This window comes from Nesoenas mayeri (assembly GCF_963082525.1).
Source record: "Nesoenas mayeri genome assembly, chromosome: 2".
NCBI lineage: Eukaryota > Metazoa > Chordata > Aves > Columbiformes > Columbidae > Nesoenas > Nesoenas mayeri.
This window is the reverse complement of record NC_137543.1, coordinates 142,147,061-142,164,241: the sequence shown is the minus strand read 5'-3', so window position 1 is coordinate 142,164,241 and position 17,181 is coordinate 142,147,061. Positions and strand designations below refer to the sequence as shown.

Sequence of the window (17,181 nt, the reverse complement as noted above, 5' to 3'; positions counted from 1 at the left end):
GCTGAGGATAGTCAGATGTAGGTCCTGTTTAGCCAAGTCCTTTTGACTACAGCTCTGCAATGGTTATTTTCTTTTCTGTGCCCAACCACATAAATAATTTAACCCTAAAAATCTGATATACTGAAAACCAGTATCAAATATTGCAGGAAAAACTATGCTGTAGTTTTTCTTCTTTATTACACTTGGTTTGGAAACTGGGGAAAGAAATTATAATCTAAAGTGAAATATGGAGGACCATAAAGAGCAAATAGAATTACTTAGGATACTGACTATTTCAATTGCTCCAGCTTCACTAAAGCAATAATAATAATAATAATAAATGCAAGAATATTAAACTCTTCGTAGTTTTGGCAGATATTTTAAGAAGCTGGCTCCAGTGCTAGATGTGAACAGCAGCATTTATGTCACTGAATGGGGAACAGTGATTCCCTGAATCCTTTTTGTTATTCATAAAGCCCAGTTATAAATTTATAATCAGATTTTCAATCCTGCAATCGTGTACCTTGCAAAAAAAATGCTGTCATGTGATGATAAATATATGCAGAAGTAAAAGGAGCAAATCCTAAACCCAGTGCTGTAAGTATGGAATATGGTTTCTCTTGACAGGAAAAGGCAAAATTTGATTCCTGTTCGTATATATATACCCTAATCCCTTCCTCTGGCCGGCTCCAGTGTCTGCTTTTGTGGGACTTGCTGCATGTTAAATGCTTTTGGGAGTTAACCAAGGAAAGAGAGTGGGACTATGTTGTCCAGGACTCTTCAAAGACATTATCAACTTGGAGAAGATGGCTGTTAGTCACCTTTCAACTGGATATAATTTCCAAGCTATATTCTGAATCTTAGTTTTTATTATTGTATTTGATATTCTGTCTTCTGTTCATTTCTTGGCTGTCCCAAATCTAGATTTACTCTAATGTTGACTTTAAAAAAGGAAAGGTATGCAAGGACTGACAGTGATGATCCTGAATATAAATTATATCAAGCAAATTGATGCAAGATAAAATTACCAAATCAACCTTTTTTATTCTATATTTTATGGAATATCTAATGTATGTTTGGCAGTAATTTACTCTTGCACATGAATTTCTGACAGTTTCGATTCTTTTGGCTTATTAATCAATGTAGTCAGCACCAGAGCAATTTTTATGAGACTCACTAGTCATCAAAAATTTATTATCAGATAAATCAAAGAAACAACTAGCATCTTAATAGGGTGAACAAAGTGACATGTAAAAAGATCATTCAAGACTACATGTTTTTGACACTTGTGTTTGCATTTGCTGCTGGGGTCAGAGGTTTTGTTTGCACTTTCATTAAAACAGTCATGACTGTGACACAATTGCTTTCTTTCGTGCTAGAGCTTTCTTCCTTCAATTTTTCACATATATATGTCTGTATATTTCATGTTAGTGCCATTCTGGTAAAGCATGAAACTTCTGTGTAAAATGTAATATAGAACTTTAATTAAAATCTGAAACTTTTATAGTTGGTTGCAGTGGATCGTGTGTCCTTCAGGAGTAGGTGGGATGGGAGAACTTTGCCAGTAGTACCAGCATGCCCCAAATATGCTTCAGTCTCCGATCCAGTTGCGTATGGAGCTCTGATATTTGTTCCAATTAAACCTCTAGTCTCTTATTTGATACAGTAATCTTTCTACTTTCTAAAAAGTTTATGTGTTTCTTGTTTGGTATTTAAAGATGAATTTTCTGGTCACACTTTTTGTGGCTGTCATTGTAACCAAGTAAAGCCAGAGCTGAGTGATTCCCAGATGTACCTTTTTGTTAAAGCAAAACACTTGTGTTGCCAAAACAGTCTTTCGTTTAATATTTGCATTGCTTGAGTCTCCTCCCCAGCCTGTGCACAAGCAATGGGCTTCCCTGGCCTGGCCAGCCTGTTCGACTGCAAGGGACATGGCCATGGCTGTAAGAACATACTAGTGACAGCACCGGGAGTGTGGCAGGTGACTTCACCTCCCCGATGACTGCTCTTGGCTCCCTGGCGTGAATGTGTTTGCAGGAAAATCCACATGCAGGCTGGTGGCCCTGTCCTCAGGAGAGCGGGTATTTGGGGAATGGTAAAAACAAAAAATTGCGTTGTTCTGTGGAGCCTGGCTTCATCTCAGTGCTCAAACATGGGCACGGCTGGCAATCACAGGAAGTGCAGAAGAGTGACCTTAGGTTGTCCCTGTAGTCAAGAGGACACCTCGGGCCAAGACAGTGCATGAAAGAAACAAGTCGTGCTCTTGAGGTCCTTGGCCACCGCTCCATGGGAATGGGGTGACACCAGCCCTGTGTGTCCACCCTGGCTGTGCATTCCCACCCGTGTACCCAGTCCAGCCCTGGCTCCACTGTGGCTGTGTGGCAAAGGGGTTCAGGACCTGATAGAGCTGGGAACTAATCACTTATTTTGGCAATTTTAGTGTGAATTACCTCTTTGAACTGGGCACCAGATGTAGCCCAGCTGGGGGAAGCTTAACTTGCAGGGACTGGTTACATCAGCCCCTCGGCTGCACGTCCAAAGGCATGAGGAGAATCTGGGTCCTTATGTGCATATTCACTTCAGGCACCAAACAAAGCAAACCTCCTATGAAGAGAACACAGGTACTTTTAAGAACTTAAAAATTCCCCAACATTGGTGAACTAATGGAAAGTCTGGATTTGTCTATGTGCAGAAAATAGGGGGAGGGAAAAAAATCCTGACAGGCTGTGTATTTCACATGAATCTGGTGATGCTGAAAATACACAAGTCTCATTAGCGAGTTCTTGTAGCTAGCTTTCATATGTTTTGCCTAATAAAAAAATAACTGAAGGGAGATTGAATTTATTCTGTGTTAATAACCAGGAAGGATATTTCTGGATGGCTGCCAGGCGATGCAGAACTGTGAATGATACACAAAAGAAACCCTGCTGTTCCCTCTTCGACCCAGTGCGTGCTTTTACAGGAGAAAAGTATTTAACTTCAACATTGTCTTTTTCTGTGTTTGTAGTCCTACGTATGACTGAAAATAGGGTTGTCTATGGAATGAAAGGCTAACAGAAACACAATTGTCTTGTAGCTCTTAAAGTTTATCTGTCTGCTCTGACTCTAATTCATGTGAGTTATGGCTGAAAATGGTTGGTGTGGGTTGTTTACTTAGCATTATAAGATATAAGAGAACTAGGTATAGTTCTCTTATTTCTCTTATAGCTCTAAAGGTGTGGTGGTTTTAAAATTAATGATAACATTCAGTAGTCAGTGCTAACATCTGACTGCAGCTGCATGTTTTCTTTAACTCTCTTTACCAGCCCTACCTATAGTTTTATCTATGTGAATCTTCAGGAATACATTTTTATCTTTTTATTTTTGAGGCAAATCTGTAATGAGATATGGAAGTTCTAAGTTGGTGTGTTTGTCATTAACATGTCATAATAACTAACCATCTTTCTGTGTGCCTCTTATATGGCCGTGGTTCAGTAGCATTTGCATTCAGAATAGAAAGGACTAGTCTTCTCTGGGCTTGATTTTAAGGCATACTGGAGTTTGGACTGGTCCAGGCTTAGGACAGCTTTTTGGTGGAATATATAAAACAGTATTTAACAGAGCTGTTAAATACTGTGAATTAAAGACTCTGCTCAGGAGGCTTGCTTGAAATACGTACATATTTCAGAGTACTCCCAGAGTAAGTTCAGAAGTATTCATTGAGATCCGTGTCTTTCCATAAACTGCGGAGGTGATGGGAAGTTGACATGGTATAAGTTAGAATCCCAGTCATAGATTTCATGTGCAGCTTTAGTGACCTCTATCCAGTGACTTCTTCTCAAGGATCTCAACAAAGCCTAACTTTAGCTTAGGGGCTGTAAGCTCCTAAAGGTCGTACCAGGCTACTGAATGCGTATACAGTGAACAAAAGCATATATATCCATTTGAACATGGAGAATGTGCAGTTCAGATGGCTGGTAATAAGCCAGTCAATAGCAAACTGGCATTAGGGCACACAGTTTCTGTTTGCTTCATTCACTGGAAACTCCTTTCACTTCATTCCCAGTGTAAAATCCAGCAGGCCAGGCCTTTGCATTCCATAACTTGGCTAGAAGTTTCCTGAGTGCCGTAGATAGAACAAAAGCATGAAGATCTACCCGTTCTTTAGCACATGGAGTTCAAGCTGGGAGTGGGTTCCTACTCTTCAGGTCCAAGATCCCACAGCCTCTTCCATAGGAGCTACGACTGATGGAAAGGGTCAAGAGCTGCTCTAATCAGTAGTCTGGAGAACTTGAGGGACAGATGATGTTTTCTTTTTTATGAGGTTGTCTCTTGTACCCTGCATTTTTGCTAGAAGCTTGTGAGGATGAATTCTGTTCAGTGTATTTGGATACTTACTGTATCTGACCTGGTGCATCTGAGGTGTCTCTGGTGTGATACTTTTGATATAACTGAGAGAGATGGTTCAAAAACAGTTTTACACACAGGTTCATCAAATCATGCTGTATTGTCTACAGGTGTATCCACCATGCCATTTTGCTTTTTTTATTCACTTAGTAATATTGACTCCTTTTTCTTTGTTTGTTGATTGGCTTTAATCTGCAATTTTACTCTGACAATTGAAATAAAATAGTTTAATTCTGAAGTCAGATGAAATTCTTGGAGATTCAGTCTGGCATTTCACAACTTATATTTTGATTATTTTATTTATTCTTTGCCTCAATTTTGAGACTATTCATGTAGACACTTGCCGAAATGAGATTTTAACCTCTCCTGGAAAAGTTGGTTTGTCCTGCTTTCTTCTTAAGTACAGTCCTGTTCATATGATGACATAGTATCAATTAGATTGCCCTAGAGATTCGGCAGTGCCTATGATCAAAATGCGGCTGATAGTCGTGTCTCAGTTCCAAGTGATTATCTGCACGGATTCATATCTTTGGAGGTGGCAAATACGTTTCTGAGAGTTGCAATGCTCTACACATTCCACCTTGGTTTTGGAGGAGAGTTTGCAGGTGAAGGTTCTTATGTACCAACTTGAAACCCTCAGATGCGTTTTATTACGCTAGTGACAGTAACCTGAGTATTCACAAATATTTGACACTTCAGTTTGCGAAGATAGACATCTTCCTTTTACATAGTGGTGTTGCGTTTGGATTCTTGATGGATTCTGATACTTACTCCTTTTATTGAAGATTTAATTTTATAAGTATTGTGTTACTTGATAATTTTTTTTCAGCAATATGTATCTATGGACATATAGATGCCTGGTATTCTGTGGCTTATGGTGTTGTGAATAGTAATTAAAATTTCATATTCCCTCTGCTTGGCAACTCATGTGTCTGCTAATCTAGATAATTAGTCATAAACTTAACTGCATTGCTTCATTATGTTTAATGTTTAGTTTTAATCCTCTGAAAGCTGGTTTACTAGAGCCAGGTTTACCTATGTTCATGAACTAATGTGAGTTGCTTTCATTACTTCCTTAAGGAAAAAAGTATTACCGTTTATCTGTAAGAAAATGAGACCCTCCTAACAAGGGTGAAGGTTAGTCATTTCTCTTTCCCTGTAAAGGATGGATATGTGATATTAGATAATACTAGGACATATTTCACTTGAAATCTTGCTTTCCACACATGAATTTCACAGACGGTGGAGTTGGGAATTGGAAAGGCCATTTTCACTCAAACACTCATGCATTGGCATGGGAATATATGCATGAGTACTAATGGCTGTACATATCGGAGGAGTAGGGAGTCTGGATTAAAATAAGCTAAAACACCCTGTGTTTCTGCCAGAAGGAGAGGGTGGACTTAAAACAACTTGTGAGTTTGTACATTCGTGGTGTTTGTGTCTCTGCACACACATCTATCCATAAATATTTTCCCACATTCCTGCATATATTTAGTTTAGTGCTGAAATTATGTGTTGTTCAGTAAATGCATCCATTAACTCAGTTCCATTTTATTATTTTCTAGGAAGAATGATAGATATAGAAAACAATGAGCATTACAGTGTAGAATTTTGTTGGCATGAAATAAAAATCTGTTAAAAATTAATTTGTAAAAATAATATAACTAAAATACTGAGATTATAAAAATGAATCATGGGAGGAACTGATGCAAAATGCAGATATTGCAGAATCCAAATTATTATATTCATGGGCATCATAATTATTTAATTCTAGAGATACATATGCTATAGCATAAAAATGTATTGCAGCTTTACAACTGACTAGCTGTTTTATGTGGCAGAATGTCGTCTTTGCATATTTATTAAAATTATTCATAACTGGTTACTGCCTACATGAACTTCTCTATTCTTATGTCCTGCTTCAATACATTCTCTGAACAATTTTATCACGACATTATAATGGAAATTTGTCTAAATTTTAGAATGATCCATGAGGCATTTTCCAAACTCCCTATCAGAATCGCTTAAAAACGTGTATTTGCAGTTTACATTTAAGAATACTTTCAAATGGTTTAGTAGCAATACACTTTTTATACATAAAATTGTTACTTTTTAAAAAAAAAAGGTTTTATTTAGGTGAAAAAGGGATATATAGTGAAAAATTTAGAATTTGCATTTAATTAAATTTTATGTGCTTATCCACTCTCCAGCTTCCAAATATAAATTGCTTCTTCTAAAGATATCATAGAATGGCAAACATGTCGGTAACGCAGCTTTATAACCTTCCACACAGATGTCCCAACAAAGTTATAAAAATCAATTTTATACTTACTGAGTGTGTGGAGCCTCACAGCTGTTCTTGCGGATTTTTCAGGGCAACAAGACTATTGCTGAAAAAAAAATACAGGATGGGAAGGCTTTTCACCAACCTGATATGCAGTTAGAGTGACTATAAGATACTCACAGTTACCTTATCTGGTGGCTGTTCTACAAGCCATTGGATAATTTGTGTACCCAGGTAAGACATCTTTATTTCCAATAGAATTCAATCAGAAATGTCTGCCTGTAGCAGTATGCAGAAAGAACCCAAGGTGATACATCCTGTGTATCTTATTTTGTCAACCGTGTATTATTTTTTTAAGTAATTTGGAAAAGCACAAGAAGGAAAAGCCTAATTTTCAGAAAGAAAATGTTAACTTAAAACATTTCTGTATTAGTCGTGTAGAACAGTTGTAAGTTGTTTGGGGTGTGTTGTGTAAAGCTGAAGGAGTCTGATAGTGTAGCTGGAATGTTTTGCTTTATGGTGAATTCCTTCGGAATTGGTTACTGTACTGCCATTTGCATGATGGTGCAGCAGCATTATTTCCACTGGCTGTCAAAAGCAATTAGAGGCTAATGAAATTCTGTGCAAACCATCAGACGGACACTTTCGATTTGATTAAATATGTCTTGGTGGAGAATAAAGGAACAATCCCTTTTTTTACATTGTCATTTCATGTCTTGCTACAATACACTTGGGTTCCCATTTATAATTAAATAGAAAACAGTGTAAATTAATAATACTAATACTAATAATAATAAAGTTCAGAAACTAACCATGACAAAATCTGCATGACAAATAGCTTTGCGACCACTGTTGCCATGACCATGGTTTGCCTATAGAACACCTGCGGTGCAGCAGTTGCTTCACATTCAAACAAAAGACACAGTTCCAACTGTGCTCCCCGAGAAGTGCAGCATCTCTCTGTTTATCAGAAGATTTTGCAAAGCATCAAAATTGTGTGGACTCCAAGTGGTGCAGGAAAGCCTGTTGCAAGAATAAACTCATTTATGTAGGCATAATGCTGCAAATAAAGGGGGAAGAAGAATGAGAACTAAGGAAAGCTAAAAGAAAGAAAATGCAACTGCATTTTACCTTATCTCTCTGGGGAGGTTTGTAGCTGGATTTGCTGGCCGAATGTAAGCATCCATAAGGACAAATCAGAGGAATTTTTTGTTTTTTGGTTTTTTTTTAGCCAGTCTGTTTATCCAGTCTCTGTCTGAGCTCACCCTTCCATAAACTAAGTAAAATATCTTTCCATAGTGATATCTCATGTGATTCCTGAGCTCAAATGTTTGGAACTGTTGTACCAGGTTTTGGGGACTGCCTTCTCCATGTTAACCTTTCAGCAGAATAATAGGTGAAAAGTCTTTTTCCACTGCAGAAAGTGTGGTACTTTGGTTCAAGCCAGCAGGATCACATTGAAAATGTGCACTATTCAACTGCACTGTGTCTTGGGCAGAACAAAAAATCCTCTCTCAAATTACCCCTGTGCCCCTTCCCAGCCCAAGGGTATTGTGTTGCAATGGTCTGTATATCCAGGTGTGCTTCTCTAAAGTGATATGGCAACAGAAACCAATGCACAGGTGGTGTCTGCTAGAAGTTTTGGTACAGTAAATGATCAAGCCAAATACCAGGAGTGACTGAATGCTAAACTTAGAGCCTGGTAGCAGCAAACATTGAACTATGGGCTGATTTGAGAGGGTTGACCCAGGCAGGCAACTGAGCAGTACACGAAGAAGTGCCTTAAACCCTCTGTGAAAACGTATTTGCACTACAGTTGGCAAAGGGATTTTCTCTGATCTCTGTGCAGTCCAACCTTTTAGACCTCTAGTTGGGCGGCGGTTTAAGAGAAGCACACAGCTTTAGAACTGCCTCACCCTCCGTTCTGCCAGCATGAGCCATGTAGATAAAAGATGTTTGATGGACTTTCTGGGAGTTTCGTAATTGAAAGGAGGTTCTCTCTGGGTATTGAGCACAAAAAGAGGCAGACTGGCTAGAAGCTACGGAGAGACTGTGATGGGTATGTGCTTACAGGCTAATAGTGAGCCATTGGTATTAACTTTGCTAAGTCTCTGCAAGCGGTGGCACTTCCCACTACCTGCGGGGTTCAGGGCGGCAGGCTCAAGGTTTACTGTCAGGACAATTGTTTTGGGGATGAAAGATGGACCATTTGGAAAGCTTAACCTTTCCTTCAGAGAGCAGGCAGCCCTTTTTCCTCTCAGAACAACATGACATCCATTTTATCAGGGAAGGCTGAAAGTTTTTCAGCCTTTTTTCTAACCAACATAATAGAGAATTTGGGCCGATAACTACCCTTGGTCAGTCCTTCTGTAACAGCAGCCTATGAGATACTGCCATCAATTTTATTATACTCTTTGCCTTCCCGTGAACCTGCTCCATTGAGGGGAAATGCTTAATGCTGTTGCTATTACAGTGTCAGAAACTTTTCAAGTCAGTAAAGAGTAACACTAGCTCAAACTTCAGGCCTTGTTCCTGAAGTCTAATTTAATGTAATTGTTATTTATGGCATTACAGAGTGGTAAACAGCTTCTTGTGCCTGCTGAGGGTTTTGTTGTGGTTGGTTTGTTGGGTGTTGTGGGGTTTTTTCCCACCTAATGATGCCAACAAAAGTGACCTGGTGTTTTTCCTTTAATTAAAATGGGCCTTTGTGAATTAGTGTGTGAAAATCGTGGGATACGGCACTAATTGGAGTTTAGGCAACTGTTTCCCTAACCTCTCACAATGAAACTACTAAATGAAATGTTTCAGTTTTCATTTAGTAGCTTGAGAGTTTTTCAAAGCTAGATATAAAATAATTATTCTTGACCTTTTGGGACAAATATATATTTTTTTTTTTCGGAATAAAACCTTTGCAGCATCATTCATTTGTAGCTAGTCTTACCTGTGGTTTGACTGCTTCAACTCCCAGGTTCTACAATGAATGTCCCAAGGACATAAGACTTTCTGTGTTAGACCCATGGCCCATCGAGCCCAGCAGCCTCTCCTGATGCTGTTCCAGGAGAACACACAGGACTGGCTGGTACTTGCGGTCGCTTTGATACAGAAGTGAGCCACAGTGTACTGAGTAATCCACTGTATCAACAGCAGCTTTGGGAGCATTGGCCTGGTGAGGCGGTTTGTGAGCTGGTGGGGGGATCTGCGGGAAGGGGAGCGATGAGTTACTGGGAATGAGTTGAGGATCTTGCAGGGTGGTGGCAGGTGCATGGTACTTGGAAGGGGACAGGGTGGGGTGGGGTGGCACTCTTGAGCTGTGCTGAGGACATACGAGGGGTAATAATGTCACCGCAATACTACGGTCAAGCAGATGAGCATGACAGTAGTGCACTAAAGAAAGAATTTGCTTCTATATGATGAATACTTGCTTCACTGAGAAAATCCAGATCAAGAGTAAAGTCACTGATAACATTCTTATGTTTTTAGGCTATGATTATGTACATACTGGAAGTTCACAAGTTAGGTATTTGTCAAAGATGTATAGAAATACCAGAGGATTTTGACAGTGTTAATGAGGTCTAAGTATTAAATTTTAGGTGTCCTAATTGAACTAAGAAAAGTGCTGAAGGTTGCCATTTTGGAAGAGAGCACTCCTGCATAGATTTTGAACACAGATTATCAATCTATGCTGCAGTAGACTTGATCAAAATCAATATTTCTGCCTGGAACTCACACAGCCTCTTTGAGAGATGAGATTAATATGGTTACTGTTTGACTCTGTTCTCAATCAGCTACGTATGTGCACTTGTCATTCATATTTTGGTTTTAGCTTGTTATTCTGACAGAAGAGTCTCTGAGGAATGAAAGAAGAGCAAGTTTGAAGAGTAAAGCGATGTAACATTTACATATTTTCACACTGTTAGGGAAGCCGGCTGTTAGACTTTGAATATTATTTATTCATTTGATGCTGCTATTTGTTACAGACCTCTGAAATATGTTACTGACAGTAACTACACCATCCGTCTCGCTTTAGGATTTCTACTGATTGCTAATTTTGTTGACTAAGTGGTGGAAGAAGTTTGAAATGTGTTACAGCTAAAAAGGCAGGGTTCTGTTAGGGTTTCTTCCCTAATACCCTGCTCCCATAATGAGTTGCAAGAGAGAGTTTTTTAGATGTCGGCATATGTACTGGAAAAATATCATGTTGTAGGCCTTGCAAATCATGCAGATCATTCCAGTTTGTCCTGGTGTGTTCTAAAAATCATGCAAATGGGCTTTCTATCACGGTCATTTACGCGGTGGGTGGAAATATAACCATCGTATTCAAAGGGGTTGAACCAACCAACTCTAAAAGCAATTACTGGCAACATGGATTTTTCCATTAATTGGCTGAACCCTTTGGAACATGAAATCTCAAAGGACAGCATCTGAAGTGTGTTACTGCTTTTATTGCTGTTATGATTATTAGATTTTGGATGCTACTAAAATATCCTGGACAATACTCAAATACAAGACAATTCCTGATCTTGAGAACTGAGGAGTCTGAAAGACAAAACAATTTTAAAGGGAATAAAGGTTTCCCAAGTGCTTTATAATTTCATGGTTATTTTTGAGAACTGTTTAGATGCTTCACAATATAAATGAAATTGAAAATGGAATGGTAATTCCTTGCCATAGTATGTCAGAAGAGATTTGTCCATTCATGGGGTTGGTGGAAGAACATCAGGAGTTTGCTATGTGGGAAATGGGTAAATGGGACAATAAAGCCGGCATTGATAGGGCAGAGGAAATGGGATTGATATGGGGGGGAGGGAAAGATGGTCCTTTTGTGTCAGGTTGTAGTTGGGCAAAACTAACTAAAGAGAAACAGAAAATGGAACACAATGTAGGGTAAACTAATTTTAGTAACCTCTGATACAGACTGGAGAGGAGTGACACATGCAGAGGGAAATGGTTCTCTTTGCTATCTGGACAGTGGGGAGTGGCCAGATCTTCGGAGTGTTGTGAAGGGAACAGCATTAGGATTCAAATTCTGATTGCTCCAAAATTTGTTTTATTTCTGGTGGAAGAATTTTCAAGGCTTACTAACACAGGTTTTCAAGCACAAGGAGGCCTTTTTTTCAGTTAGAGTTGAATATGTGAAAAAATATAATTGTTGAAAAAGGTTTTAGAAGGAAGAAATGAGGAGAGATCTCTTAAAAAGCTGAATGTGCCATCAGACTTGTTTGACTGCTCTCTAGCCAGGTTAGAGGCGTAGGATGCTGCCGTCACGCAGTAGTTACTCAACACGTTCACTGATGATCTAGGCTTGGGTAAGATGATTTATTCTTCCATATTTCACTTCTGCCACTCAGTAAATCGCCTTCTTTTGTGCCAGTACTCTTCGCTAGAGGGGAGGTCCAACACCTGAAGCTCCATCACAGCGGGGATGCTGCCCGCCCAGAGACCTGCTGTAGGTCCCTTGTGAGAGGAGCTCTGGCACTTTCCAGCTGCCTTGGCCTCCATGCAGATGTGGAGATCGGGCAGATGTGGCGGTTGGGCAGAGCACGTGCATGGGAAAGTACAGTAATGCCAGAGCATCCCGAGTACAAAGTGTCACAGATCTCCTCAACTTAGCTGAGTTCTGCCAGTCTTTACCATGAAGTGGTAGCAAGCGTTCCTTCCTTCCTTATCCTTCATACTCTTCCGTAATATTATTAATTTACAGGATATACAGCCAGCAATTCAGTATTTAATATCAGGGATGTTTTATATATCTGACCAGCAATCTCAAAGCAGAGAGAGAGAGTGGCATGCTCCCAGGGATCCTCATCATCTCAGACAACTACCACCGTGTTCACAAAAGGGCTTAATCTGTTTCAGAGACCTCTGTGCTGAAATAAAGTATTTTATATGGTTATTGAAAGATACATATAAAATTTTGAGTGTTGAAAAACTTTAATAGTGATTGCTACTCAGATTTTATGGCGGAGGAAGAGACGGGAGTGAGGAAGGAGAAATGACCATTTTAGGAACGGAAGCTGGAGGGGTGGGAGACACCACTTCATCAAACATAAGCACCACCTTGGTAAAGAAAAGCAGTAGCATTTCACAGCAAAGCCCAGCAGTTCAAAGAGGTGTGCTTTAATATAATGTACACTTTATCTATTCGATTTTTTTTGTTCACTTAGGTGTATGGTACCTGGGAGTTTTTTGTATAAGCCACATTTAAAAGGGCTGCTTGAAGATCCATAAACCTGATGATGTTTGATGCACACAGTGAAAGCAAGTGTGTTACTCTGTGACTGTTACTTGTAGAATTATTTCAAGAACTATCTAACTGTTTTGTTGCCACCTTCCCTCTATTTACACCTCTTAGATTTTTGGTTTATGAGCAGCAAAAACAAATTGTCAGTATTTGCTGTAAATTGAAGCCTTTGATAACTATTAACATGTCTGTTCTACAACATTTGTCAGCTTTGCGTATTCTGTCACTAGAAAATAAAAATAGCAGAAAATTTCGGCAACAGTGACATTGAAGATTTGTCTGCTTATGCTCAAAAAGGTGTAACATACAGGCTTCAAAAATAAGCAATTGTAGTTTTTCTTTAAAAGAAATAGCATTTGCTGTGGCTAACAGTAAACTCTATATACATCACTGCCAACATAAATGACAAAGTGTTTGTATGGACCGTAGTTATCTACACAAAATAATATTAAGCCTCTTAAACAGTAAGATGGCCAAACAGGCATTGTTTGTCAGACTTCAGTGAAAGGTGTGTTGTTGGACACAAAGGTGAAGTTGTAGAAGTGCTCTGAAGAGTAGTTCTGCTCAAAAAGGGGTGTTCTATCATCTTGTAAAACTCGACTATTGTGTCAGGGTGTTTTAAAGTAAAAAAAAAAAAAAGACATTTGAAAGGTAAAATGTTTCAAACAGCATTATTTTATTTACCCTGGAAACATGCTTGGTAAAATTAGTATATTTAAAAATAAAATTAAAATATTACATCTGCCATCCATAGGAAAACTCTGCATTTCTGTTGCTCTTATTTTTCAGTATTGCTGAGGGAGATGATCTTTTGTTAATTACCTCGTTGGGGGGTTATTTATTTATTTATTTCAGGGTTTCCTTATTGCTCAGTTGTATTTCTCTATTTCTCCTTCCTTACATTAATTAAAAAAAAAAAAAAAAAAAAAAAGGAAAAAAAGCTACTAATTCAATAATTTATCAACTTTTCTTCAGTGTTTTTATTGTTAGTGAAGCGTATTCAGAGTAACAGTACAAGCTGTGAAGGACAAATGTTTTATATTGTGGTGGATCTCTTGTTACAGGACAGGAATATTTTGGGGCAGCCATGCCAGGGTTTCTGCTTGTCCTTAACTGCAGCATTTCACGTGCAACAGGACTAGTTCAGTTCTACAATCAGAAGTGTGTTATATCAAGTCTAAGACACTGTTTTCCACCTAATGCAATTTCCCGTCCAGACTCTCTTTTCTCGTTTTTATTTGTAAAACTTCTAACAAGGTAGAGTTATGGTTTTAATCTTAGCAGATACTCCGTCAAATACTTGTCTCCTGTAGCCTTTCTGTTCACTAGGGAATGGCTAATATTCTAATTGTGTTGCTTTTTTCCTGGCAGTCAGAAAGCCAGTAGTTACTATTTTCCTCTCTGATAAACCATCTCATTCACAATCCTTCTTTGAAATTGTGAGGCTTGTTTTCCCAAAAGATTAAACTGATCAGAAAGAGAAAAACTCTTTTCATTTGAGGAGAGGGTCTGCAAAAATTGTATCCGATCAGAAGGAAGTGTTACAAGATTGAATGCCTGTCCTCTGCAGATGTAATTTTTGTGTGACAGAGCCTTCAGTCTGCTGTCAGTGTCTTTCAAGAGTAATATGGGAATGTAAAGACGGGGGGAAGACTTACCTAGAGAGGGATAAAATTATTCCTCTGGGAAATACTTTTTGTTTGTTTATTTCACAGCAAAGGCTTGAGACTGTTCCTGAGTGAAAGGGCAGCACAACCCAGAAGCGCCCAGCAGGGAGATCATGACACATAAGGATTTGTTTAATTTAGAAAAAGGAAAAAAAGACGAAAAACCAGGAACTCTTAACTCTCTCTTTTTTTCTGTTGGATTTTGTAGGGCAGAAATTGTATTCTAGGTGAGCATAGTAAAAATAACGTTTTTTGTCTTGAAAGTCATTGTGCCAGTTGAAGCCTGTAAAAACAATGTCTCTTACAGAATTCTGTAACTTTCAAAATATTTATTCGGTTAAGATTATGCATACCTGTATCTAAAAGTGATTTCTATAGTACACAGCTGTAAAACTGTAACAAAATCTCTTCTACCTGGAATCATACAGAAAAGAACAGTGAAAATCAGTCCACTGGGTGACAAAACAAAATTTACATTTTTGGATCAGATTTATAACAGAAGTAGTTGAAGGGTTGCAGATTCAGAGCTTATAGGCTTTCAGCAGCTTTACCTAATTAGGAAGGAAGGCATTTAAGTTAATTAAGATAAGTCATATTGGAAAACTGTATGCAGTGGAGAAGTATAAGATAAGAAATACAAATGTGCAGAAATAGACTTGAACTGTCCGTCCTGGAAAGGAAATGATCAACCAGGGTATGTTATAGAGCTGTAAAATAATAAGTGGTATGGTACAGATGAATAAGGAACTTCACTCAGTATTTCTCATAATCCAAGAATTATGAGAAATAATCTGGGACAGACGTAAAACAAACAAAAGGAAGGAGGGAGGTGGTTTGGTTTTATCATGTCTTTCGGTTGCAGAGATGGTGAGCATAAACTTGTTCCAAAAGCAGTTAGGCAAACTGGTGGAAGACAGTGTGACTCCAGGTCAGGACTTCTCTGAAACTGATTACTGGAAGAGAAGAGGATCTGCCACAGGATTGAATGGTTGTGCTGGGCCAAAAAAGGCTCATCCAGTCCTGCAGCCCATAGCACACAATGCTGCCAAAAGGATGCAGCAAAAGAATATGTACAAAGAAATTTTTCATGTGACAGCCTGTTCCTCTTGCTTCTAGGGTCATTAAGAAATATATATATTAAGAGTTCAGGTAGTAGGAACACGCTGCTTGTGAAAATCTCTGCTGCTTAATTCCTGTGGCAGCAGCATCAACACGTGCAGACCAGTGTGTCAGAGAAGTGCTACCTGAGCTTCCAGGTTCCCCGTCCAGCTGCATGTCCCAGCTTATTCGGCTGCTGTCACAAGGCAGGACCACTTCTCTCCATATCCTCTTCATCGTTATTCCCATGGAAACTGTGGTGCATGGACCGGACAGAAGAGGAACATTGGCTTGGATGATGGTGGGATGTTGCAATATGTATCTGCAGAGCAGCTTATAAGCAGCCTCTGTACTGACACAGAAATCTGTCGTGTATGTAGAAACAGTGGTCCATAACACGCACCATCATCTGAGCCGGGCACCTGTCTCAGGCGTAATTTTTGCCTGTGGAAAGGAGATGCATTTCAGTCTCCTGGAGATTCCTTGCGTGCAGGCAGAGTGCTCATTTCTGGGTAAATGCATAATATTCAGGTTATTGGAGATGGATCCACCTAAAGCTCGGTGGGCAGAAAAACTATTATTCAGTAGTACAGATAAGATGTGAGTTAGAGGAAAGTTGTGCAGAAGTCACCTGTGGGTGACAGGAGGAGAGAATGACACATACCAAAGATGAGATGCATTGAGACTTGGGGCTGAGAGTACCCTTGGTATGGGTTGTTCTTCCTCTTGTCCATGCACATTCTTGTTACGTTGGCCATCTGTTTGAAGAAGGCTGTGTCAGAGTAAATTGCAAAGAGGGCCACGTAATTCGAGGAGCATTTAGCAGAAGAGGAGGTAGTGGTTGTAATGTGCTGAGAGGTGTCCCAGGGAAGTAGTGTCTCAACAGCTTGCTGGGGAGCAAGTGCCAGTCTCTGAAGAGTTGGTTCCTCCACAAAGAATAGATGCTGCTGGTAAAAGGCGAGCCCTATTTTCCTCTGAGATGGACATGTCTTCTGGTACCTGTTGGTTTTCTGCTGATGTCGGCTGGGTATTGCAGTCTGACATGCCACTTGTGCAAGGTTGCTGACCCATGGTCTACACAGAGTTGCTCTGTAACTTCTGCTTTGCCTGAAAGGCTATGATTAATTTGGGTCCAGTTCAGCTTTTGGGGCTGGAAGCTATTTTTAAGACCTCAGCTGCTACAGGTTTGCTTCCCTGCCCTTTTTTCCATGCTGAGGCTCAGAGCAAGCGTGAGATGCATGGTCACGTCAACTTCCAGCTCACCAGCTGCTCCCCAAGACCTGCTGAAATGTGCCCTTGTGTCCTGGGGCAAACATGCTTTACTGCTTCAGCGAAAGCCGCCTGGTTCTTGCTGTGTGGCTGGAGGATGCATGTGGGCACCTCCATCAGGAGCAGCTCATGAGCTGTAAATGCACAGCCCAGCGTGCCCATGACTCGTTCATCAAATCTCGGACTGGTTGGATCAGTCATCTGCACCTTAGGGAGTACAGAGGTCGTCCATCTGTCTTATTTTCACACATGTT

At 39.6% G+C, this 17,181-nt stretch overlaps 1 protein-coding gene across 4 annotated transcripts in view; it reads left to right on the top strand.

Moving 5' to 3' along the window:
* RSU1 (Ras suppressor protein 1) overlaps positions 1–17,181 on the top strand; it is a 104,038-nt gene that overhangs the window by 52,841 nt on the left and 34,016 nt on the right. The window contains exon 9 of one of the 4 annotated variants that reach the window (XM_080339146.1): positions 6,743–6,870. The exons of the other annotated variants lie outside the window; for them this stretch is intronic. Within the exon in view, the coding sequence (XP_080195272.1) occupies position 6,743 (1 nt within the window). The 3' untranslated portion in view covers positions 6,744–6,870. Of the gene's footprint in view, positions 1–6,742; positions 6,871–17,181 lie in introns of those variants that run through there. 4 annotated transcript variants of the gene reach the window in all.